This window comes from Notolepis coatsorum (assembly GCF_963971535.1).
Source record: "Notolepis coatsorum genome assembly, chromosome: 1".
Lineage (NCBI taxonomy): Eukaryota > Metazoa > Chordata > Actinopteri > Aulopiformes > Paralepididae > Notolepis > Notolepis coatsorum.
In genome coordinates this window covers 276,872,654-276,897,350 of record NC_140165.1, presented here as the reverse complement: position 1 = coordinate 276,897,350, position 24,697 = coordinate 276,872,654, and the positions used below count along the sequence as shown (strand labels likewise).

At 43.0% G+C, this 24,697-nt stretch overlaps 1 protein-coding gene across 1 annotated transcript in view; it reads right to left on the bottom strand.

Moving 5' to 3' along the window:
* Positions 1-23,822, bottom strand: part of ccnp (cyclin P) — a gene marked incomplete at both ends in the record, with an annotated part of 59,204 nt that extends 35,382 nt beyond the window's left edge. The window contains one exon of the mRNA XM_084310107.1: positions 23,769-23,822. Within this exon, the coding sequence (XP_084166233.1) occupies positions 23,769-23,822 (54 nt within the window). The remainder of the gene's footprint in view (positions 1-23,768) is intronic.
* Between the last annotated feature and the right edge of the window lie 875 nt (positions 23,823-24,697).

The window sequence follows — 24,697 nt, the reverse complement described above, 5'->3', positions numbered from 1 at the left end:
TATTGCGCATCATTGGATTGGATTGGGTGGGCATGTGCATCAGAAAAAAAGTCCGGTCCGGGGTTTTCCCTTCTCTGGCAAGCAGTATCTGTTACCACATTCACTGGGGAGGCTGGGAGCAGCTTTCGATGTGTTCTGGACTATAACGAAGGTTATCCTATAACCCTAGTTATATGAGTAATAGAGAGCGCTTTGCTCTATTGGAACTATCCCTTTAATCATATACTATCATGAAAACTTTCACCACATGTACGCACCCATCTGCCTGACCACTCCCACATCCGCTCCTATATAAGCGGGGTCATGGCCATACTATCAGCTCCATCCCCAGTCTTTCACCGCCGAAACGGAAGACCGTGGGGTCCTCAGTGAGTCAGAGCAAAGCGCTCGCCGTCACTCATATAACTAGGGTTATAGGATAACCTTCGTTATATTTCGTATATAGCTTACACTTTGCTCTATTGGAACACAAGAGCTGAGCAGAGCGGAAGCCAGACAGATGTACCCGCTGAGGCCCCCTACAACCATCAGAATACCAGGGAGGATCCGGACCCCCCGCCCCCCCTAGCGAGGATCAGACCCTGACTGTGCGAAGAGGGTTTAGCGCCTCAACGCACAGGGTGAGCAGACCGTGGGACTTACCTTTGTTTAGAAGGGCCCGCGACTCAGACACGCATCCCACATGCCACCAGGGAACGGACATGAGCAAAAAGCCCCCGTCACAGCCCCCAACATCGCGAGGTCGGGGTAAAAAAAATAAAAAATAAAAAAATAAAACCCCGTGGCAAGGCTGTAGCAGCAGGATGCGGAGAAAGGGGGCCTGGTGAGGTCAATGAGGTTGCGGCATCGAGACCCCACCAGGCGGTCACTGGTGACACCACCTCCCACATCGCCAGCGTATCGGACAGAGCCTAAACCAGATGAAGGCCCTTCTCCCCTTGGCACGCCGCTCCGAAGCGCTCCCAAGGAGGCTTCCCCCCCCACAACATCGAGGGGCCAGCCGGCCCGCCGGGAGATTCAACCCGCCAAGGAGGTTGATCCCTCAATCCAGGCCGACAGGTCCCAAGAGTAGAACTCGACCTGTGCCCGGAGCAATGTGGACTAGACAGGCGCCTAAGGGACTTACTGTAAGAACAGTATCCCGGCGGAAAGGGTGTTTCGGTATGCTGTGCACCATGTCACAATCTCCACGAACCCCGACCCCGCCAATTTAATAATCTCGCAGGGTCGAGGTTCAGAGAAAGAGTTTGCCACAATTGGCAGACATCATGAAAGATGCGGGGGCATACTCTCGGGCAGCCGGGGTCTTAACCGGGCTCAACCCGAGAGTCGACTCTGCTACCAACACACCGGAGAGACAACCACCCCCTATGTTTACTAACAGAGAGTGGTTGCTCCCTTAACACATTGACCGCCGGGGGTTGTGCCCATCTTATACCCCTCTCTGCCACCGTTAAAAGCCTATGGAGATGTTTACCTTCTTTGCAGGGCTATAACTTTTAAAATTGTATTGCTATATTGACATTACTATGGCCCATTCAACATCGATTATCTATCGTTCAGGATGTGGGAACGTTATACTTTTTCATTCATACATTGTTGTGTTAATACCTTCGAGAATATAAGTATGTTTTGAATATTTTCTGCTGTCATTCCATTATCGATTGGCGTTTCTTTCCCATACACGCTATATTAAAAAATTCAAATGTATATGATCGGTATACATTATGCTTAATCATGCGTGGAGGAAAGGGGGGGGGGGGTCGTTTATAATTCCTTGATCATCAGTAACGGCTTTATGTAGTATGGGCGATATATTGATCAGATGGTTTGCAGTGAAATGAATAAACAATCGGGCTGAAAATAATGTTATTGTTCTCTTACCGTGGGCCGATGAGACTGGTGGTGAAAGATCCCAATTATTCGACGCTGATCACCTAGGTCCATTTCCGGTTTGTATGGCGCAATAAACACCGAAATCATATTGATTATTAAGTTTAGAAAGCGATCCATATGTACTATAGTGTCTGTCAGGAGTCCCGTAGCGAGATGTGACTGCCGGAGGAATTTCCTCGATGCACCGATGACACTTCCGGTTTTTGCGAGAGTGTAACTCGCCCGACCATCCACCAGGCGGCGGTATTGAGCCGTTGCAGTCCCATCTAGGGTCCCGCTAGGGCAGGGGTGGCCAACCAGTCAGAGACTAAGAGCCACAAAAATTACTGTGGTACCACAAAGAGCCACACCATATACCAGCGTTTCTCAACCTTTTTTTTCAGTCATGGCACCCTTCATGTGTTTATAGGTCTCACCCTCTGGCCTCTGAAGTTGCTAATGTCTTTTTTATTTGGGCCTCACAGGGTTAAAAGTACCCTGTGAGACCCACGGTTGCAAAATTACAAAATCACTTTTAGCCATTTAAAAAAATTATGTTTATTTAAAAAATGTTAAAGGGGAACTGTTTTACTATTTCTTTCACTATTTGGGCACTTTTACACAATTCCTGTGAGTCTATGGAACACCTAGGTTTTTAAAAAAAAAATTCATTGTTTTGTATTTCTAATCAAGTACTAAAAACCGCATTTTTCTAACTCAAGATCTTAAGCCGTTTTGAGGCTGGGCTCCAACCACTGTGTGGCCTGGTGCCAACTGCCACATCAACTGCCACATTATTATGCAGCTGAGAAATCTCTGACATCACAGATATGCACATTTTCAGATGACTCAGTTCAGTGAGGGTGAATATTGTGAGAGGAGAATTGGAAGAATGCGCCAATATGAGAATTAGAGACATAGATCCTATTAATATAAGTCCACATAGCTAAGAAACAATGGTAAACACTGAAAAAGGCCATTTATAAGATAGTTCCCCTTTAAGCACATGTATAGTCAATTGGTCCTGTTGTTCAGCCTCACAATGCTATTTGATAGTAAATGTGTTTATATGTCCCACCCTCTGGCCTCTGAAGTTGCTAATGTCTTTTTAATTTGGGCCTCACAGGGTTAACCTCTTAAGCCCGAGATATACAGTAAAAGTGTATATTTTCAGCATTACGTTGGTTTACCAATTATTTTAACTGTTATTAGTGAAATATAAGATTATAGAAATCTCAGGGCATTGAGTCGGAAACCGGCGCATATTGACAGGAGGAAGTGGCACATCCAAAAGTGAGTGTAGTCTTTTGAAGGAAGAGACTCAGGGCTTTCAAATTTAGAAAAACTACCCTACCCAGCTCACACCAGCCCCTGTCAATCATTCTGAATTTACTTTTTAATTTCTCTTATTTTTTGGGATTATCTCCCACAAACCTGAACGTTATTGCCATAAAATGGAACGCAGTTAGTTTCTCTTCCTTTCTGTGAACGTCTTGCAAAAAACGGTGTTGCAATATGATGAAAAATGGTGGAGAAATTTACATTATAAAAAAGATGGCAGAATTCAGTACTGTATCTACAAAACCTTCTGTTTAATCATCTTCCCTTTATTCATTTGCTTAGATTTTTCAGGTCTGGTCAATTTTAGCATGGTGTTATTCACAGTCAAAGATAATTTTTTTTTAAATAGAATTGATATTCTCCTTTGGTTCATTACAATTTACTCAAGCCTAGTAACAGACACTATTTCTGACACTGATCCATATATGTCCCTAGATTCAGATACCAAGAACATGCAAATGGTCCATTTAATTTTTTTTAAATGTTTATTCTACGTCCTTATGGAATGAGTGACATAAAAAAAAAAAAAAAAAAAAAAAAAAAAAATTATTTTATTTTTTATATATATATATATATATATATATTTTTATGGATGGAAGAGCCGCACATTGATGGGCAAAGAGCCGCATGCGGCTCGCGAGCCGCGGGTTGGCCACCCCTGCGCTAGGGCATCGGGGGTTGGGTGGATGAATTATGAATGCCATGGCGAAAATTTTTAATATTGATCTCAAAAACGCTGTACAGCGATGTTGGCGGTCAACGCATGGCGGGCAATAACGCTGAAAAGTTGTGTTAACCCACTAAAAAAAACTGAAACCTAACTGCACGTATACACAGGCTATACAATGCAGTTAAAGCGTTTCAGGTTTAAAGAGGGTTAACCAGGCCAACAGGTCAACAAGGGCAAGGCCCGACCGCGTGAACACTTTAGGCAACCAACATGCGCTTCCGCGTTTCTCTGATTGGCCGAGCCGGGCTCCCCCTTAAGCTCCAGGAGAGAGGCTGAAAACGCGCAGTTCTTGCCCGACTGATGGGAGCCGAATCCCGGATCCGATTTTTCTGATGAATACCCCCAAAACATGGAGGTCCCGAACGCATGGAAGTATTGATTGCGCCGTAACGAATCATTACAAAAATACCGTTAACTGGAATATGTTGTGCCTTTACACATATGTTGGATTATGTAATTGGTTTGTCATGACAAACCATGAAAAATCGCAATTTCCGTTCATTATAAACAATGATAATGTGTGTTGTTGTAGCCACCGGGTAAATCGCGATTATTTATTAGTTTGTCATGACAAACCAATTACATAATCCAACATATGTGTAAAGGCACAACATATTCCAGTTAACTGTATATATTTTTTTATAGGGCAAACGCTTATATCTGTGAAAACAGCTCTGATTATCCTAAGACTGGTAAAATAAATTCCTTACCCGAGATCAGATGTTATCCAAAAAGATTCCAATTCCGGGCCGGCGAGCACAATCGATCCTTCAGTTGGCTTGAGGGAAAAGTAAAATGAGCAAACTGGCCACCCCCCCTTCAGCAGTGTAAAGTAATGGGGTCGCCAATAAAAAAAAAAAAACTACAAACAAACGCTATATAGCGTCGGGGGCACTCAAAGGTCGGCATGAACTAACGACAAAACGCGTCCGTGGCACTCAGTGTTAAGGGCAACTCGTAGGGACATCTACATGACACACATTCATGACATCAACCCCTGTGACGTCCAGTCCGCCCCGCCGCTCCCAGTCCTAAGAGGGGGGTAGGTATGCGCGTCGATCCAAAACATCACAGAGGGCGCCACCAAGACGGTCAGTACGCGAACGCACTGCTCCCGGTGGCCCACCTAACGGTCGTGAAACCCCCCTGCCAATGTTTGATCTACTCAGTCATCTCCCCCGGAGATGCACGCGAGTCCTCGAGTCTAACCTAGTGCACTGGCGCAGTAGAGACAAAAAAATCTCCTTCCCAGCCGACCGCATAAAAAAAAAGCAGTTTTTATGATGGACAACCAAGGAGCGGCGGTCCCAAAAAGTGGATTCAATCATTGAAAAACACTCCGATTTCATAAACCAGCGTGTATGCTCGTAAAGAACCCGAGAACAGTGACTGTGAACTTCTAACAAGAAAGAACCCAACAATGTTTCCCCTTGCTGTCTGGGACGAGCAGCAGGAAGCCGGTCTACAAAAGACACAGACACGGGTCCTCGCATGACGAGCCTGGGAACAACAACCATGTCAATTCTGCTCTTTATGTAAGAGGGGAAGACAGCCGTTTTCCCAGAGAGACCTCAACGTGAGTAAAACAATTGAAAAAGGTTCATGTAACACATTGGACTAAGACTCTGAGGAGGAGGCTCTGAAACTCTGAGGAGGCTCTCTCACTGAGAGGGAGGTTCTGAAACTCAGAGGAGGCCCTGAAACTCCCTGAGGAGGAGGCTCTGACCCAATATACACTACTGGTAGGGAGCAGAGTAGAAGACAAATTGCCTCTACTGCATTGCATCACCTATCCTTTACAATGACAGCGGTCTGTAGTACAGGCCCTGTAACTCACGGACATGTCTCTTGGCCAGCCAGAAAAAGCGCCTTTGTCGTTTTCAAATGGCCGGGGAAATCCCGTGTCCCACCTATGCTGACTTGGTGTGGGAGACAGGAATAATCCCCCCCCCCCCCGTGACGAGAGAGCGACAGGGAGACTGATAGAAGGGCACAACCTCTCTGCCAATCAGTTTCGTAAAGGATGGGGGAGGTTTATTTGATCCACCCCCTCACCACCTCACCCCTGATACGACGCTATAAGAAAGCAGAGCCGTGACACCAGTTGCATGGTGCGCCAGATGAAAGCACATACTTACCTGTAGAGTAAAAGCTTTACATCATGTACGCCAGCCACAGCCGATAACCTTGTTTGTGTAAAAAACTGGCTTTATCCACGGCTCTGGCTTATGTGTGAAAAACATGACACCCGTTATTTTTATCATTACCCTTAAACAAAGAAAAAATATCAAGCTAAAGAGAGTGACTCAAGGCCCTTGGTCATATGCCACATATGTACAACTCTGTAGGCTAACACCCAGACCAGTTGTGGACTCAATGCTACGTTTACCTAAACGTTACATGAAACACAACTCTCATCATACAATAAAAACCCCAAGTTCACTTTTACTCACGTAAGAAAGAACGCCGTCTTTAAGTAGAGAGAAGGACATAAGCCTTGGCCAAGTGCTAGAACTACAAGCCTTGCTAAGCTATACACAATAGCGACCAACACAATTTTAAAAGAACTGCACAGCACTACAAGCAAGAATCGCAAACCCAGCATTTGTAGCTGTGAGTTCACATAGCACACGTCGTATCCCCCAAAATGCAGTGAAGTAACACGTTTTGCTAAACAAAAACATTGTTATTAACTAAAAACATTCAGGGGGGGGGGGGAAGGAAGAGTGGAGCATAGTGTAATGTCCTACCCGACCCTCGGACGCAGGATGAATGGCCGCAACAAATGGCTGGTCCACCATGTTGACGAGGCCTCTAGCTGGCGGGGCCGGAAGTGGCGCCGACTGGAGCCTCGCTCCGGCGCTTCGCCCACATCCTGTGGCCGGTCATGGTACAGACCGACAACATCTTCTGCCAGAGATGACGCAGAGTCAGTGTTCAGGGCCCGCTACCTCCCCACGGCTAACGCCAACGGTTAGCCTAAAAGCTAACTCCAGGCTGGCGGTTAGCACCAAGCCAACAGCTAGCCTCTTCACTAACGCAGCAGCAAGCTAGCTCTGACGGGCCCACTGTTAGCTAACGGCTACTACTGAAGCTGTGTAACATGAGGAATAGCGATGCAGGCCTGAACACTTCAGACAGCCGACTGCTCTTCTTTATCCCAAAGAAAGAAGGAGAGGCAACACCCGTCCCTCTCACAGAACGGTGTTACCAGAGATACAGTGGCATCAGCAGCAAAGCTCCGTTTTATGCGGGTTGCTGCCGTCTTGAGCTCGGGAACAAGGCGCGCAACTCCCCTTGCACACCTTCTTCCACCTCGCTTGCATCCCTCGCGGTCGGGAGGCTGCACACACTGTCTCCAATGGATAGGCGGGAGCCAGCATCCGGTGCGGTCGACAGAAGGGCATCTCGTCCCGGGGGTGGAGACTTTAACCCAGTCCCCGAGTACAAGGGTCCCCGGGAAGACACAGCACCCTCTGCCACTCCCCTTGTCTCCACCGGGCCTTCGAACAAGAAACCCCCCGCCATGTAATCCTCAGTTTCCATCGGATATGGAGAAGAGGCGAGGGAATCCTCGCTCGGAGCCAGCTCAACACCGCTGCTAAGCTGTCCGCCCCCGCTGCTCACCGTCGCAAGACAGGAACGAGAGGAGGCGAAGAGTCTGCGCCGCAAATCCCATGGCACCAGAAGGACTGCCGGAACCAGAGCCGGAACCCGGCCATCTCACAGGAGATAGGGGCTCGACGGCGACACACTCTCCTCCGGACGCCGCTCAGACACACCTGCCTGCCACAAACGTGGAGCCAGGGACGCCCCACGGAGGAAGCCGCGTCAGTAAAGTGCTGGTGGAGGTTAGAACGGTAGTTGTCTAAGTCCTCCGGTGGTGAAGACATTATCGCTTAATTTTTTCCGAAAATGTATGAGAGGGAAAAACAAAAAAGGTACAATGTCAACGCAGCTCCTTTACCAACCAACTACTTTAACACTAAACTTAAAGCGGTGCTTTACACAGGCTTCGTGGTGAAATTAGGGAAGGAGCTGATAGTATGGCCATGACCCCGCTTATATAGGAGCGGATGTGAGAGTGGTCAGGCAGATGGGTGCGTACACGTGGTGAAAGTTTTCATGATAGTAGGGATAGTTCCAATAGAGCAAAGCGTAAGCTATATACGAAATATAATGTTGGATCAATAAACACGATCAATATTTGGAATGACGATCAGGAATTGAATTAATCTTTTTGCAGAACATCTGATGTGAGGTAAGGACTCTATTTTACCAGTATTGGGTTAATCAGATGTTTTTTTCCCAGCCATCGCAGCGTGTCTGTGTGTGTGTATGACGTTAGCGGTGACCAGGTCATGGATAATAGATTTTTCAGCCCGCTTCTCTAGCGTGCATAAGTACACATATACTATCGATAATCTAGCGTTTATTTGAAAATAAATAAGCCGAAAAATGACAACATGTTTTGTGTATTCCACTAAAGAGCTATTATCGCAGAATTTCTAGAACTCTCCAAAACTATATTCTTATTCAAAACGGTATAAAACGGAAATGTACCAATGAAAAAACAATCCGTTTCATACATGTTGACTGCAAGCAAGTCATTGACCCATAGCCCTAATTTAAGATATAGTTTAAGCCTTCGCAAATTTCCCCGACCTCCCATTGACTTCCTTATTGGCACTCTAGCCCATATATGGTCAAAGGGGTGTGGCACTCAGTGTTAATAGGCAGAACATTCTAAATTAAAATCTCTTTTGTTCCTATTAACTTGAATTGGCAACACCCACTCCTCACAGGTATAAACAGCAGTTACTTAATCATTCACTTAGAAATCAGAGCTTTAGCACAATGAAATGTATATATTACTGTAAGAATCTTTACAACCTTCTACAGTGCAACACTGAAAATGCAAAAGGCATAAACCTACCGATATGATATTCATAGTGTTGATCAGTGTGTTGCTGGTTGGTAGAAAGATCTATTCATGGCATGCAGTGTTTCCCCTACCATTGCCTTGCCTTTCATATAAATCAATCTTCAGTATGACTTTAAAATGGTGGCGCGGCACGGTCTACGGTCAGAGACGCAGACAAAAGCTACCAAATCCATTCAGAGACAACGGAGCTATTTAATTATTATTTAGTTATTGCACTGCACTGGCAGTTGAACTGCATTGAAAAACCTCATAACTGAACTGGCACTGAACTGGCACCATTATTAAAGTTAGTTAAAAATAAACATAATTTTTTATTGTTAAATCCAAAGGAAAAAATATAAAATCAGAGAAATCCGAAAACAGGACATTTAAAAACCGAGAAATTCGAAAACAGGTAAATATTAAAACAGATTTCATAGGGCCCTAGTTAAGGTGAGTTAATAAATCCACTCACAAAATCTGCTCTGCTCTGATAAACTGACTATTCGGTCAGAGCGTCCACTGTGCACTCTGAGCCCTCAGAATTTCCGAACAACTTGAGTGCGCTCGCCCTGACACTGATTGTAAATAATAGTGTTGTATGTGCCTCCCTGTATTGTAAATAGTTCATATGTGTGTTGTCACTACTGTATGTATAATTGTAAATAAGTTAATTTATGTGTTGTAAATCAATGTTAATATTTATTTACCTAATTTATGTGCAATCGTTTAATTTCAGCTCAGTGTAGAGAAATGCACGGATACTAACAACCGCCTTACTGCGAGCATCTATGACGACACTGTTGACGCCACGTATCCGTGACACGCGCACCCCTCGATAACACTAGTAGTTTCGGGGGGTCTACCACCCCCCCCCTGAAAAAAATCCTAGGGGAAAGACTGGTGTGTCTGTTTCATTTTGATGAAATAAATGTGTTTATGAAAACGGTTTCGAATGCAATGTTTGCTTGAGTTCTTTTGGAAAAACTATTATGGAGTCCACGCATATAGGGTGACCAGATCCGTATGATCCAAATGCAGGACAGCATGTCGATTTTGTTGAAATTGCGGGACAGTAATGAATACGTATGCAAGAATCATGTTTACATAATGTGTTCATAATTTTGATGACGATCAGAGCATCAAAAAACGACCACCCCCCTCCTTTGATGCATTCATGATGAAACATAATACTAGGGCTGGGCGATATGACGATATTATATAAATATCGGGTACAGTTCATTAACGATACACTTTTTTAACGTATCGTGGATATCGTGATGTTTTGCCCAAGAGGATTGTGTCGCGTCAATCTGCCAATCTGGTCCACACGTTCAAACTTTTGAACAACACACTACTGCATCAAAGTTACTACTTATGATTAACAAATGCATTCGTTTTGTGGCATTAACGTTATATAGTTACACGTTCAATAACATCAGCGTATTTACCCGAACATAGCAACGTCCGAGGACGACATAGATAGCAAGCATTACTCGTTCATATCTCAGCCCGTGCTGAGTAGTGCCCATTCTGCGGTCTGTTAATAAAGTTTTCAATCAGACAGATGTATGGAAAGGCTTTTATTATAACATTTGTTGCAGTAAAATCATTATGCCTCGTTTAGTCATGCTGCGGTGCGCTGGTAATCTAACTCGTCGGCCGCGGGTAGCTAACGTTGTTGTTGTTCAGCTCTCGTCAAAATCAATGGAGGACATTCTGGAATGTAAAAAACGAATAGCGCTTGCCGATTGGTGCCAAGAACAGCAGGGCGGGTGGAAGCGGTGTGACGTAATTGGCAGACTCGACTGTCAATCAAAATGATTCTGTTGCCGGTTGAATGATTGAATGAATGAAAACTTTATTAACAGATTGCAGAATGGGTACAATACAGTACAGCTCAATACAACAACAGTGGACTGGAGGATGAAGACCAGAAAAAGACTTTCGGCTTTTTTACATAAGGGTCCTCCATTTTCAATTAATCAAAACATTTAGAGACATACAAATATACAGTAGTTTGATAAAAATGCTAAAATGCTATTGATTGATTGATTGATTTAAAACTTTATTAACATATTGCAGAATGGGTACAGTACAGCTCAATACATACAATTGTTAAGGGGATGCAGACCAGAGAAAGACTTTCGTCTTGTTTACATCAGGGTCCCCCATTTTCAATTCATCATATTTCATATCTAAATCATATAATATCACATTGCTAAATATATGCAATATATAATCTAATAATCCAATAATCTAAATCTAATATATAATATAAAAATGCTAAATGCATGGGTATTTTATTTTGTCTTTAATGTTAGCTTGCAAACTCAAATACTGTCTTGGTAAGCCTCATAATGAATTGTTTGGGGAAAAAAAAATAAAACATCATGATGTGTATCGTGTATCGCCGAAAGGTCAGAAAATATCGTGATATCATATTTAGGCCATATCGCCCAGCCCTACATAATACCCATTATATACCTTTGATTTGGAAATAGTAACATGTCCAGGCGAGCAACGCGAACGCCTTTAGCAAAATTCACAGTGCTTCATAACGCAGCCACCAGGAATTAGCCAGGATCACTCTGAAACTATACAATATTCACCACGGGATAACACGCGAATGTATACATGAAAAAACGAACAATTTTGTACATGTTGGACGAGAGATAGTGACTGTCAAATGAGCCATAGTATTGTCTCCATAGCTATAATATAGAATATAGATATAGCAGAGGCGGTTAGGTGGCGTAGCGGAGATTGCGTTCGTCACCAACCCCGGAGCTGTGAGCTGGATTCGCTCCGGGGTTGTCACCAGCTTGGCTGGCCGTTCACACTAATACAATTGGCAGTATTAGAGGGTGGGAGAAGCTAGCGGGGTGGGTCCGTCGTTGTAAACAGCGACTCCTACAGTTCGGTCGGGGCGCCTGCTAAGCGCGGATGGGACCTGAGTGGGATAGTGTGATCCTTCCACACGCTACGCCCTCTCGGAGAATATCCGCGCTGCCAGGTGAAAAGAAGCGGTTGATTGGCTGGACGTGTGTCGGAGGAAGCACGTGATAGCCTCCACTCTCCCAGATGATCTGACTGTGGGGGGTAAGTGCGCAGCGACCAGGAAGGGGATTGGGAATTGGCATAACGACTAACATTGGGATGGGAGAAAATCGGAGGAAAAATGGAGGGGAAAAAAGAATAAAAAAAAATAAAAAATAAATAGATATAGCTCTGCAAACATTCTTTTAAAGCGTGGCCCATTGACTACAAGGATGGAGATAATGGCTGGCGCTGAAAGTGTTAAAGGGGTACTTCACTAAAAAACTATTTATTTTGTACATAATATCACAAAGCTTAAAACCCTTTAACCGTTTTGCTATTCATTTAGTTTGACAGTTATTGAGTGTAAATCGAGTTTGAATATGGCCACCAGTGATGTCATCAGGCGCATTGGATGGATCCTCTCCCTCAACTTTGATACTCGTCATGTATCTCAGAGCTCCACCATAAAAAAAACTCGTATTCCTCCCTCTCATTTAATGCACATAAAAAATTTCACCAAAATTGCCTTCTTCCATCCTTATAATATCGCAAAAATTGGCCCCATTTTAACTCTGGCTGATGCTGAAACCCTAATTCATGCTTTTGTCTCATCACGTCTAGACTACTGTAATGCACCTTTTTCAGGCCTACCTAATTCAAGCATCAAAAATCTTCAACTCGTGCAAATGCCGCTGCACGGATACTAACTAAAACAAGAAAATGTGTTCACATCACACCAGTTTTGTCCACCTTACACTGGCTTCCTATTCAAGCCAGATCTGACTTTAAAGTGCTACTCCTCACCTAACATTTTTTTAATGGGCTTGCACCGCTCTATCTATCCGATATCATCTCTCGATACTCGCCCGCTCATGCTCTGCGCTCACAAAATGCGGGGCTTCCATCGATTCCTAGGGTTAAAAATAAATCTGCCGGCCACAGAGCCTTAGTCTACCGCGCTCCCTACCTGTGGAACAAATTACCTGCCGTCGTCAGGGGCGCCTGCTCTGTCGAAGCTTTTAAATCCCTGCTTAACACTTTGAGTGCCAGCAGGGGGCACGCAATTTATCGCTTGAATGCCAGCCTTTTGAGACTGATTTCCCGATATTTCATGATTTTCGCGGAGCTATTTCTATATTATGGCTGTGTCTAATACGCCTGTCGCTTATCAATGACTTGCAGTCAACATGTACAAAACGGATTGTTTTTTTTCATCTGTACATTTCCGTTTTATACCGTTTTGAAAAAGACGTTTTTGGAAATTTCTAGAAAAAAAAAGAAAAATTCCGTGATAATAGCTCTTTACTGGAATACACACAACAACACGTTGTCATTTTCCATCCGATTTATGAATAGTTTTCAAATAAACGCTAGATTATCGATAGTATATGTGTACTTATGCACGCTAGAGAAGCAGGCTGAAAAATCGATCATCTATGACCTGGTCAGCGCTAACGTCATACACGCACACAGACACGTTGAGATATATGTGAAAAATACATCCTGGTAACTAGAGATGCCCCCCGGACCCCGGTTCTAAATGGGAACCGGTACTAAATTAGAAAAAAACAGAGTATTGATAAGCTCCGACGTTATCGGTACTGCTATCGATACTCTAGAAATAATTATTACTATGAGTTCTTTTTTGAGGAATTTAAACGTTGCAAACTCTCTCTCCTCTCTCAGTCTCTGCACGAGAAACGAGCCGCAGCGAGCCATTATTACTCACACTCAACCTTTTTTGCCATTGCTATGTCTACTATACATTGGTTTCTTGTTCGAATGCATTTATTTCTATAGACCAGTGGTGCCCAACCAGTCGGCCGTGATCGACCGGTAGATCAATGACATGCAATATAATTGATGCAAGCAATGTTAGCTGCTAACTAGTAATACATAGGCTAAGCCAGGGCTCTACAGTGCGACCAAATTGCTCGCATATGCCCCTAAAAATATGTGTGCGAACCGTAAAAATCATTTACGCGCACGCTGTGCGAGTACAGATTACAGCCCCTCTCGTCTTTTTTTTCATCCGCCGCGAGAATCGTTAAAAAACTACAAGTCCCACATTGCACTCAAGCCAACGGTCCAATCACAGTAGAGTGACGTGACTGGTTTCATGAGAAAGAAAGCAAATTACCAATCGGAAGCTCTCATTTGGCTTGTTTACTTCCTGAAACGCCACCATTGCGATATGCGAGTTTCCCGAGACATGTAACTTCTAGTCTTACCAATAGCAATATATTTTAGAACACCTAGATTTAGCAAAAGCAATATTAATATAACGTTAATGGAACAAAACGAATGCCTTGCTTTGTTAATCATAACGTTGATGCAGTAGCGTATGCCGTTGTGTTGACTGTAACGGACATGATAACAACAGAACACTGTACACATTCAAATTGCGATAATCGATTCTAACATTTTCAAATCGATGCAGTTGAATTTTCCCCTTAGGATCGATGCATTGTTACACCCCTACACCAAAGTAACTGGCCCACTGTGTATGTGTGTACAGCTAACTTGGCTAGCGTTATGAACAGCAGAGGTGGGCAATAGGGTACAGCTGCAGCGCCGGACGGCCGGAGTGCAAGCGGTGTGACGTAATTGGCAGACTCGACTGTCAATCAATGGTCTACCTGACACGCAAACTCATAAACAATGTTTCTGTACTGGAGGTGTACAGTATTTCAATAGGCAACCCTGAAAGGATTATTTCTCTAGAAGAGCAACACAGCCAAAACATAGGCATTGTATGCATAAAAGGGGTAAAAGCTAAAGTTAAGTGACTGTTACTTTTGTAGCAGTAGTTTGATTTGATAGTTTATTTGATAGGGACATCACATGTTAATGAACATCACGTACAAAATACAAAATGTAAACATGCAGGGTTGTAGCAAGAGCTAATTTACACATGCATGCACAGTACAAATATACATTTATTAAAAAATAATAATAAAAAAAAAAAAACTCTTTTACTTGAAATATTTTGACTGCGCTCCTAAATATTTTTGGGTGCTCCTAAATTTCTTTGTGTGCTCCTAATTTTTTTCATTTAGGAGCACCTGTGCCCCTAGTGACAAAGGTTAGCGTAGAGCCCTGGGCTAAGCTTAGCGTTAGCCGCTAACCCTGGAAAACGCTCAAAGCGGACTCCACGACACCAGTTCCATTCGTGAGAAAAGGGGGTGGGTTATATTGACAAGGCTTGACAACAGAGGTTCAAATATAACTTCATATTTATTGGTTATTTGTGTGTGTGGGCGATCGCTTTGAGGAAATCAGAGAATCGATTTTTCAGATCGCATATATAGCGTGCATACTAGGGCTGCAACGATTAGTCGACATAATCGACGACGTCGATTATAAAAAAATCGTTGACGAGAAATTGTTGCGTCGATTAGTCATTTAAAAAAAGAAAAAAAAATTATTTAATTTTTTTTTTTTTTTTGTGCACTACCTATCTTTGTGAGAGTGGCTTCTCAGGGTTCCAGACAACATCATAACATGATGATCCCATAGCAAATTTTGGACATTGAAAACATTGTTCCCCTGCAGGAGATGATGATCAGACTAGACACACAATACATTACACACGCACTCACTCCTCTCACTCACACACAGCGATCAGAGTAAGACACACACATACACACTCCTCTCACTCACACACAGCGATCAGAGTAAGACACACACACATACACACTCCTCTCACTCACACACAGCGATCAGAGTAAGACACACACACATTCACACTCCTCTCTCTCACACACAGCGATCAGAGTAAGACACACACACATTCACACTCCTCTCACTCACACACAGCGATCAGAGTAAGACACACACACATACACAAATTACACAGTACACACCTCTCACTCACACAGCGATCAGAGTAAGACACACACACAAATTACACAGTACACACTCCTCTCACTCACACAGCGATCAGAGTAAGACACACACACATACACACACACACGGACTCCTCTCACACACAGCAAACAAAAGTTATTTAAAGTACACTTCCACTTTAATTTGTATTATTTAATTTATTTATCTTGTTATGAGTGATTGCTGTATTGTTCTTCAAATACATTTTCATTTAAAGTGGCTTAAAGATCCAAATTCAAATGTTTCATGAGTCATTATTTTAATTTGCTATGGGATCATCATGTTATGATGTTGTTGTTTGGTCCTGACAAGAGTAGAGCTGCCGCGGTATTGATTATTTCCTTACCGCACAAATTTGCAAAATATTTCCTACCGCCGCGGTTATTACACAAAAAATTAAAAAAAAAAGTTTGAATGCATTTTTTTTTTTAGTAGTAGTCTACTCTTTATAGCATATAGCCTGCCTCTAGTCTAAATGTCTATTTTTAGAGGATGACTTTGCAGCATGAATATTGTTTGGGATTCGGCAAGCACGCATTAGTTATTGAAAGTGAAACACGGATTCGAAGTTTACCCTCTGGTCGTGCGCCGTTCACTCGGTGTCGCGGGCAGGGGTGGTTACCCCTAACCCCCCCGACCCTTTCTTATTATTATTACTATAAAGTTACTACTTTATAATAAAGGCATTCGTTTTGTGGCATTAACATTATATAGTTATACGTTCAATAACATCAGCGTATTTACCGGACAATAGCAAGGCAAGCAATACTCTATTCATATCTCAGTTCCTTTCTTTGCTCAGAGCGTGCCGAGTTGTCCCATTCTGCGGTCTGTTAATAAAGTTTTCAATCAGACAAGTGTATAGAACGAAGGGCTTTTATTATAACATTCGTTGCAGACAGTAAAATCATTATGTCTCGTTTAGTACTCCTTAGGAGCGATCGTAGTCCACTCCGGCGGAGAGTTAAAGCTAACGTTATTAGCCGTGTTGTGATGATCTGACATTCAGGAAGTAAAAACCTAATACTCGCTTGCCGATTGGTGGTAACACACTGCATGACGCTACAACGTGTGACGCGACTCTCTTCTGACCAATCAGTGGTCTGCAATGTTTCACGTGACTTTTCTGGTACCCAATAGGGTCGCTTGGAACCTCGAGAGAGGAGTAGGGTATATCTGCAGAGCCGCAAGCCCAACAAGAGGAGGATAATTTATTATTATTATTATAAAAAACAGCGGTGACGCGGTATTCAGCCTACTCTGCGGTGGCCGTGATGTAACAGCGATACCGCGGTAATCGCGGCAGCTCTAGACAAGAGTCTCAAAGTCTGGGGTGATGGTAGACAAGCAACTCTGAGGTCATGCTCAATGTCCAATCTGTTCCTCTGCTCTGTCTTCAGCTGGACCAGAGCTGAGAAGCCACTTTCACAAAGATAGGTAATTAAAAAAAAAAAAAAAAAAAAAAAATGTTATTTACATTGGTTTTCGATTAGTCGACTAATCGAAAAAATAATCGGCAGATTAGTCGACTACCAAATTAGTCATTAGTTGCAGCCCTAGTGCATACGTACACATATACTATCGATAATCTAGCGTTTATTTGAAAACGATTCATAAATAGGCCGAAAAATGACATGATGTTTTTGTGTATTCTAGAATATTCCGGTAAAGGGCGATTATCATGGAATATTTATATTTTCCTTGAAAACGAGGGCTTTTCAAAAACAATCCGCTTCGACAATGTTGACTGGAAAATGAGTCATTGATAAGCGACGGGCAGATTAGACACATAATTTCAAACATAGATTAGGCGTTATTAACGCTAACATTGAAGTGGATGGTGGGCATTCAAGCGGTAAATCAAGATTAAAGGAAAACTCCAACATTTTGGGAAATTAGCTTATTTAACATCTTCCCTGGAGTTAGACAAGAAGATTCATACGGAATACGTTTATTTTGTAGATCATCTAACGTTAACACGAACCTAAACTAACTTTAGGTTAGTTGTAACGTTAGTTTAGGTTCGTGTTAACGTTAGATAATGTACAAAATAAACGTATTCCGCTGCTATAGACGTCGCTCTTTTATTTTGAAACCCCCCAGAAAGGATGTCATTATATTAGCTTTAGTGTTAGCTCCGTTAGCGTGCAGTAGTTAGTAGTATATCAATACCAGCCATTGGATTACTGTTTTCTAAATTGGGGAGGCTTTTAATCGTCAAGGTAAGAGGATTTTAAGTCATGGTATCCATAAACTTCAATCGGTTCGGATCCTTTGAATGAATGAGAATGTAAACAAATACGGCTTCCACATAGAAATCACTGACTGCGCTCAGAGAGGAGTCATTCGGCAAAAAAATTTTCAGAGTATATCTGCTTAGAAAACGTAATTGTCTAATTCAATTATTTTTTATTTCTCCACGTGGTAAATACACAGGTCACAACATGTTTACAGGAATAGAGCTGCCGCGGTATTGATGTTTTCCTTACCGCACAAATTTGCGAAATATTTCCTATCGCTGCGGTTATTACCGCACACAAAAAAAAAAAAAAAAAAAGTTTGAATGCATTTCTTTTGTAGTCTACTCTTTATAGCATATAGCCTGGCTCTAGTCTAAATGTCTATCTTTAGAGGATGACTTTGCAGCATGAATATTGTTTGGGATTCGGCAAGCACGCATTCGTTATTAAAAGTGAAACACGGATTCGAAGTCGCCCCTCTGTGTCGCGGGCAGGGGTGGTAGCGGCGCGCCCGCCGGTTACCCCCCCCGACCCTTTCTTCTTCTTCTTATTACAACGTTACTACTTATGATTACAAAAGCATTCGTTTTGTGGCATTAACATTATATAGTTACACGTTCAATAACATCAGCGTATTTACCGGACCATAGCAAGGCAAGCGTTACTCAATTCATATCTCAGTTCCTTTCTTTGCTCAGAGCGTGCCGAGTTGTACCCATTCTGCGGTCTGTTAATAAAGTTTTCAATCAGACAAGTGTATAGAACGAAGGGCTTTTATTATAACATTTCGTTGCAGTAAAATCATTATGCCTCGTTCCCTGAGGAGCGACGGTAATCCACTCCGGTCTCCGGTGGGAGCTAACGTATTAGCCGTGTTGTGACTGTGAGCTCTGATCAATGGCTGACATTCAGGAAGTAAAAGCACTGCAAGACGCTCCAACGTGTGACGCGTATCTCTTCTGACCAATCAGTGGTCTGCAGTGTTTCATGTGACTTTTCTGGTACCCAATAGGGTCGCTTGGAACCTCGACAGAGAAGTAGGGTATATCTGCAGAGCCGCAAGCCCAACGAGAGCAGGGTACTTTATTATTATTATAAAAAACAGCTGTGATGCGGTATTCAGCCCAACTCTGCGGTGGGCATGATGTAACAGCGATACCGCGGTAATACCGATACCGCGGCAGCTCTATACAGGAACGTTTTGGAGTTGTATTTGGAGTGCATTTGGTGACTGTAGGGAACGTCAGGCTCTAACCCTCTCCAACTTCCAGTGATGAAGCTAAGCTACGCTAACGGAGCGACTGTTCCCTAAGCTAAATGCACACAGAGACGAAAAAGGTATGTATCTTCTTGTCTAACTCCAGGGAAGATGTTAAATAAGCTAATTTCCCAAAATGTTGGAGTTTTCCTTTAAGCTTGGGCTCTGAAAGTGTTAATAATTTTTTTTTTGCTAAATAAAAAAACCGATAAGAGTATCGATAAAGTACCGAACCGTTAAGCAGTATCGATAAGAGTAGTAGTATCGATACAATCCTAACGATACCCATCCCTACTGGTAACAGATTCCTTACCTCACATCAGATGTTCTGCAAAAAGATTATTCCAATTCCTGATTGCCATGCCATTCCAAATATCGATCGCGTTTATTGATCCAACGTTAGGTACTAGAAACACATAATCCACGCTGCTCCGAGTGTCCACAATGAATCCAATCGTCTCCGGTTACATGCCTGAGAAGTAAAATGTGGATTCCAAGTTTTTTTTCCCCCATGCATTTCCATTGAGTCCAATCCAATGGGTGCATTACCATCCGGGAGACAATAGGGGGCGGTATTTTTCCTGTTCGAGCTCATAGACAGTCCCAATGATAACGTGGGGCTAGATTGATGAAAAATGAATGGATATGAATAGATATCGCTAATAAAAGCAATAACGATTAAATAACGAGATTTGTCCATGGCACTCAACGAATGGCATGAAATCACGAGATTTCTCATGGCTGGCACTCAATGTGTTAAGACCCATCTTTTCTCGCTCTCCTTCAACCTACCCTGATCTCACCTGGTCAGGGACTGACCCTTAGATTAATCTGTCTAGTAGGCGGCGCAGTGGGCAAGGCGCTCGCCACCAACGCAGGAGATGCTGGGTTCGAGCCCAGCTCTCGGCGTTGCTACCAGCTTGGCTGGTCGTTCATACTAATACAATTGGCAGTATTAGGGTGGGAAGCTGGTGGGTGGGGATCGGACGTTGTGGACAGCGACTCCTACAGGTCGGTTGGTGCGCCTGCGCAGTAGAATCAGGAAGCGACGAGGGTGGCGCGTCCCTCCCACGCAGACCCTCGCCGCTGAGAGATCGCGCTGTGCAGGTGAAAAGATGCGACGGCTGCCTCCTCGAGTACCGGAGGGGACACGTGATGCAAGGCTTCGTCCACATTGCAGCCGGCTTGTGGGAGGCATGGCCTAACAACGTTCGAGACAGGGGAGGGTAGAAAAAGTAGATTAAAAAAAATGATTAATCTGTCTAGTTTAGTTAGGATGTCTATTTGCTCCCATGTCTGCTTTTCTGCAGACATGGGAGAACCTTTTTAACCTCAGTCTCCATCTCAACCGGTCCCATTGAACAGCTTCATACCGCCTTCCGTCTGGCCTGCAGTGCTGAACCTTACCTGCTCTGCCCTGACCAATTCTGAGTGGTTCCTCCTGCCCCCCGGGGCATACGGCCCTGAGCTATTGTCTTGTATCTCATCCTGTATACATACATACGCTTTGGTAGTGCAATACACTGTTCCTGTTATTCTAATTTAATCTTTTTAAATCTTTTATCTTGCAGTAGTTCTATCTATTACTCAATTTCACAATTTTCTTATACTTGATTCTACTGTCACCATGTACGCATATGCTCACTACATGTATTTATTACTCCATCTCCGCCCACTACAGTCACATGGGAACTCTCTAACCCCTGTCCCCAACGCGTCTATGCCAAATACAACGCAGTTCGGTTTCCGGGTTTCTCTGATTGGCCACTAAGCCCACGTGACCGCGCGCTAGCACGCCCCCCTTATCGCCCACTGCCGCGCTGTGAAGCGGAAGAGCCAGCGGGGCGACACGAAGCGGTGGTTTCTCCCCGGCTGCCGGAAGAGCCAGCGGGGCGACGCGAAGCGGTGGTTTCGCCGCTGACTCGGTCCAGCTCCAGCAGCAGCGGCCGTCTTCTCTCCGAGGCGGCTCGTTCTCATTAATCCCCCATTGTTCAGGTCGACATGGTCGCACAAACACCCGTTGGAGGAGTAGTGGGGGAGAAATGAATGAATGAATGAAAACTTTATTTAACAGATTGCAGAATGGGTACAATACAGTACGGCGCAATACACACAATTGTTAAGGGGATGCAGACCAGAGAAAGACGTTTGTCTTGTTTACATCATGTTAATGTCATGTATGTTGTGTATGTCATAAATGTCGATATGAATTGAAAATGGGGGACCCTGATGTAAACAAGACAAACGTCTTTCTCTGGTCTGCATCCCCTTAACAATTGTGTGTATTGCGCCGTACTGTATTGTACCCATTCTGCAATCTGTTAAATAAAGTTCTCATTCATTCATTCATTTCATGCGTCTAATCTGCCCGTCGCATTATCAATGACCCATTTCCAGTCAACATTGTCGAAGCAGATTGTTTTTGTATCGGTTCATTTCCGTTTGATAGCATTTTGAAAAGCACTTGGTTTCACGGAAAAAAGAAGACATTCTATGATAATCGCCCTTTACTGGAATATTCTAGAACGTTGTCATTTTGCGGCCTATTTATGAATCGTTTTCAAATAAATGCTAGATTATCGATAGTATATGTGTACGTGTGCACGCTGGTGCCACGCGCTGAAAATCAATTCTCTCAGTTCCTGATCACTCTTAGAGTCAAACAGCCATATCACATAATCACATAAAAGCTTATATCTCCGTGAAAACGGGTCTGATTATCCTATGACTGGTAACATAGATTCCTTACCCGAGATCAGATGGTATCCAAATGGATTATTCCAATTCCTGATCGCCCTTCGAAAAAAATCGATCCTTTTATTGATCCCACAAGTATACTGTATAAACACATAATCCCTGCTGCTCTGAGGCTCCAGAGTGGAGCTGATCGACCCCGGCTGCGTGAGTGAGAAGTAAAATGTGGAGTCCGGATTTTTTTTTTCTCATTCATTTTCATTGAATCCCATCCAAAAGGGTGAATTACCATCTGGGAGACGATAGGGGGCGCTTTTTTCACATCTGAGTGCCTGGAGTGGCTGATTTTCCAACGGTAGACTTGGTTGATGAAATATGATTTCAGATCGCCAATAAAAAAAAAACGAGAAAATACGAGAATTCTCGTGAGTGGGCATTCAACCCGCGGGGGGTAAACCCGATAAAACTCGGGTTGGGCAATCAAAGTGTTAACAGTTAGCCAACTTAAGAGGAAGCCTACAGGGTAATAACTGGGCCACCAACCCTTTTAGCGGCCCAATCTGTGTTTTTTTTTCTTTTTCATATGAAGTATATTAACATACATTCCTGAAAGATTTGATTTGATGGATGTAAATCAGAATATAGATCAGTTTGACTCTTTATGAATATTACTAATGTAAACAAACATTTTACAGCCACAAAATAGAGCAAAGAGTTAAGAACCCATACTGTGTATTTACCTGTTGTCCAGGTTGTATCAAGAGCTCAGTCAATCAACTAGAGAAGGTAAACATGTCTCCATTCTTCTTACTTTTGGTGATGGTGTTATCAATTTGTATATGGATTACAGATTGGGCCTTTAATAAATGCATATAGTTAGCTCCAAGTGGAAAGCGTTCATATTTCTGATCCATCACATTGTACATGCAAAACCTCTTTAAAAAAAAGAAAACAGGTTATTTAGATAAAACTGAAAACAATTAAGAGGATATTTGAATTAGGGTGGCTATCTCGTATTTGTACTTCAGTTTAGTACTAGAGTAAAAGGTATGCTACTTAGTAATTTTCCACATCGGATGACAGACTCTTATGAGTCATTTAGAAAGAATAGTAAAGACAGTCTATCCAGGATTACCACCAAGTCTGAATTGAAGAATATGATTATAATAAAAGTAAAGATGAGAAATTGAAATGTGTTGTTCTTTATTTAGGCTAAAGGAACATCAGATATTTACTAGGTTAATCAAAATGATGTCGCTTGCGATTAGGATAGGAAATGTAAATGATACACTTAATCAAAGACTGCTAATTAATTAGAAGATGCTAATGTGAAGTCCTGCTGTAATTGTCAAAATATCTAAACAGCAAGCACCCACATCTGAAATGCATGCCAATCAATGAATCTGTTCTTTTAGTGCAGGCTATCGTTTCCAGATTCAAACAGTGTCTGTGGTAAACCACTGTCTGTGGGTGCCTAATGTATGTGGTAGTATTATGGTGGTGAGCCGTCTGAGGTCTGTGGATCTTTGTAAACTGGTCAGTATCTTTGCATTTAGGTCCGCAAGACAAACCCCTGTACGTGTATTGTATTTGGGTAATTAAAACCGTGTACGTTTATTGTATTTGAGTCATTAAATTGACAGTTGGGCGGCGGGCCTAATTAACATAGCAATTAGCGCGCGCTGGCCTGCCACACAGGTATGCCGCTAAGCTGGCCTGTGTGGGTGAATGTTTCCCTGACAGCTTGTGGTGTTATGGACAAGAGGCCGCTCTCACCTTCTTGTGTAAGTCCAGCAGAGACTTGGAGTCGAAGAACCCAGTCTTGGCCATCCTGAAGCCGGAGACGACAAGAGAGTTCACTCGCAACCCGCCGCTGCAGCTACTTAACCACGAGTTACGGCGGAGGAGAGCGATAGTAGAGAGAGAGCGCCGCCATGTTGTGGCGACAGGGGCTAATGAATTTAAATGAAGGCAGGTGGACTGATTGGGGTGTGAACAGTCATGCCTACTTTGCATAAAGGCGTTTTCTCGCACAGATAAAGGAAACAAGTTCATTTATTTTCAAGTGTATACATTTTGAGGTCCCCAGGGCAATTTCTAGAACGAACATTGTGATAGATGAATACTTTATTGAAAAGTGAAGTTTCATAACTTAAAGGGACATTTCACTTTAGTAGAACTTACTATATACTTACCTCCATCTAAGAAAATTAGCTGCCACTGCTGTCCCTGTCGTCCATTGCCGATATCACCAGACACCATTTCTCCCAGGTGTCAGGCTCCTCATTCACTTCTATTCATTTTGGACACATTTTAAATCACACTTCTTCAGTATAAACTTAAACAAACTACTGCTGTGAAGATTTCAATAAAGCAGGAGACAACTCTGAGTCAATGGTACATGTTTGTTTTGGCATTTGATGTCTTTATAAATATATTACGTTTGAGACTATTTATTGTACAGTAGGTTTTGAGTGTGTTGTGTCTTTGCCTTACATAGAATGTACAGAAGTGGTTACCATGGTCACCTGCAGCCTTGCTGGAGGATTCTAAACATTCCGTGAGAAGTTAACAGTTGGTCAAACTGGTGCAGGGTCGTCTATATATCATTTGAAAATGACAACATTAGCTATAAAAGAAAAATACAAGTACCTTCTAAAATATATTACACATAATAATATTGCTTGTTTATAATTCACAAGTAT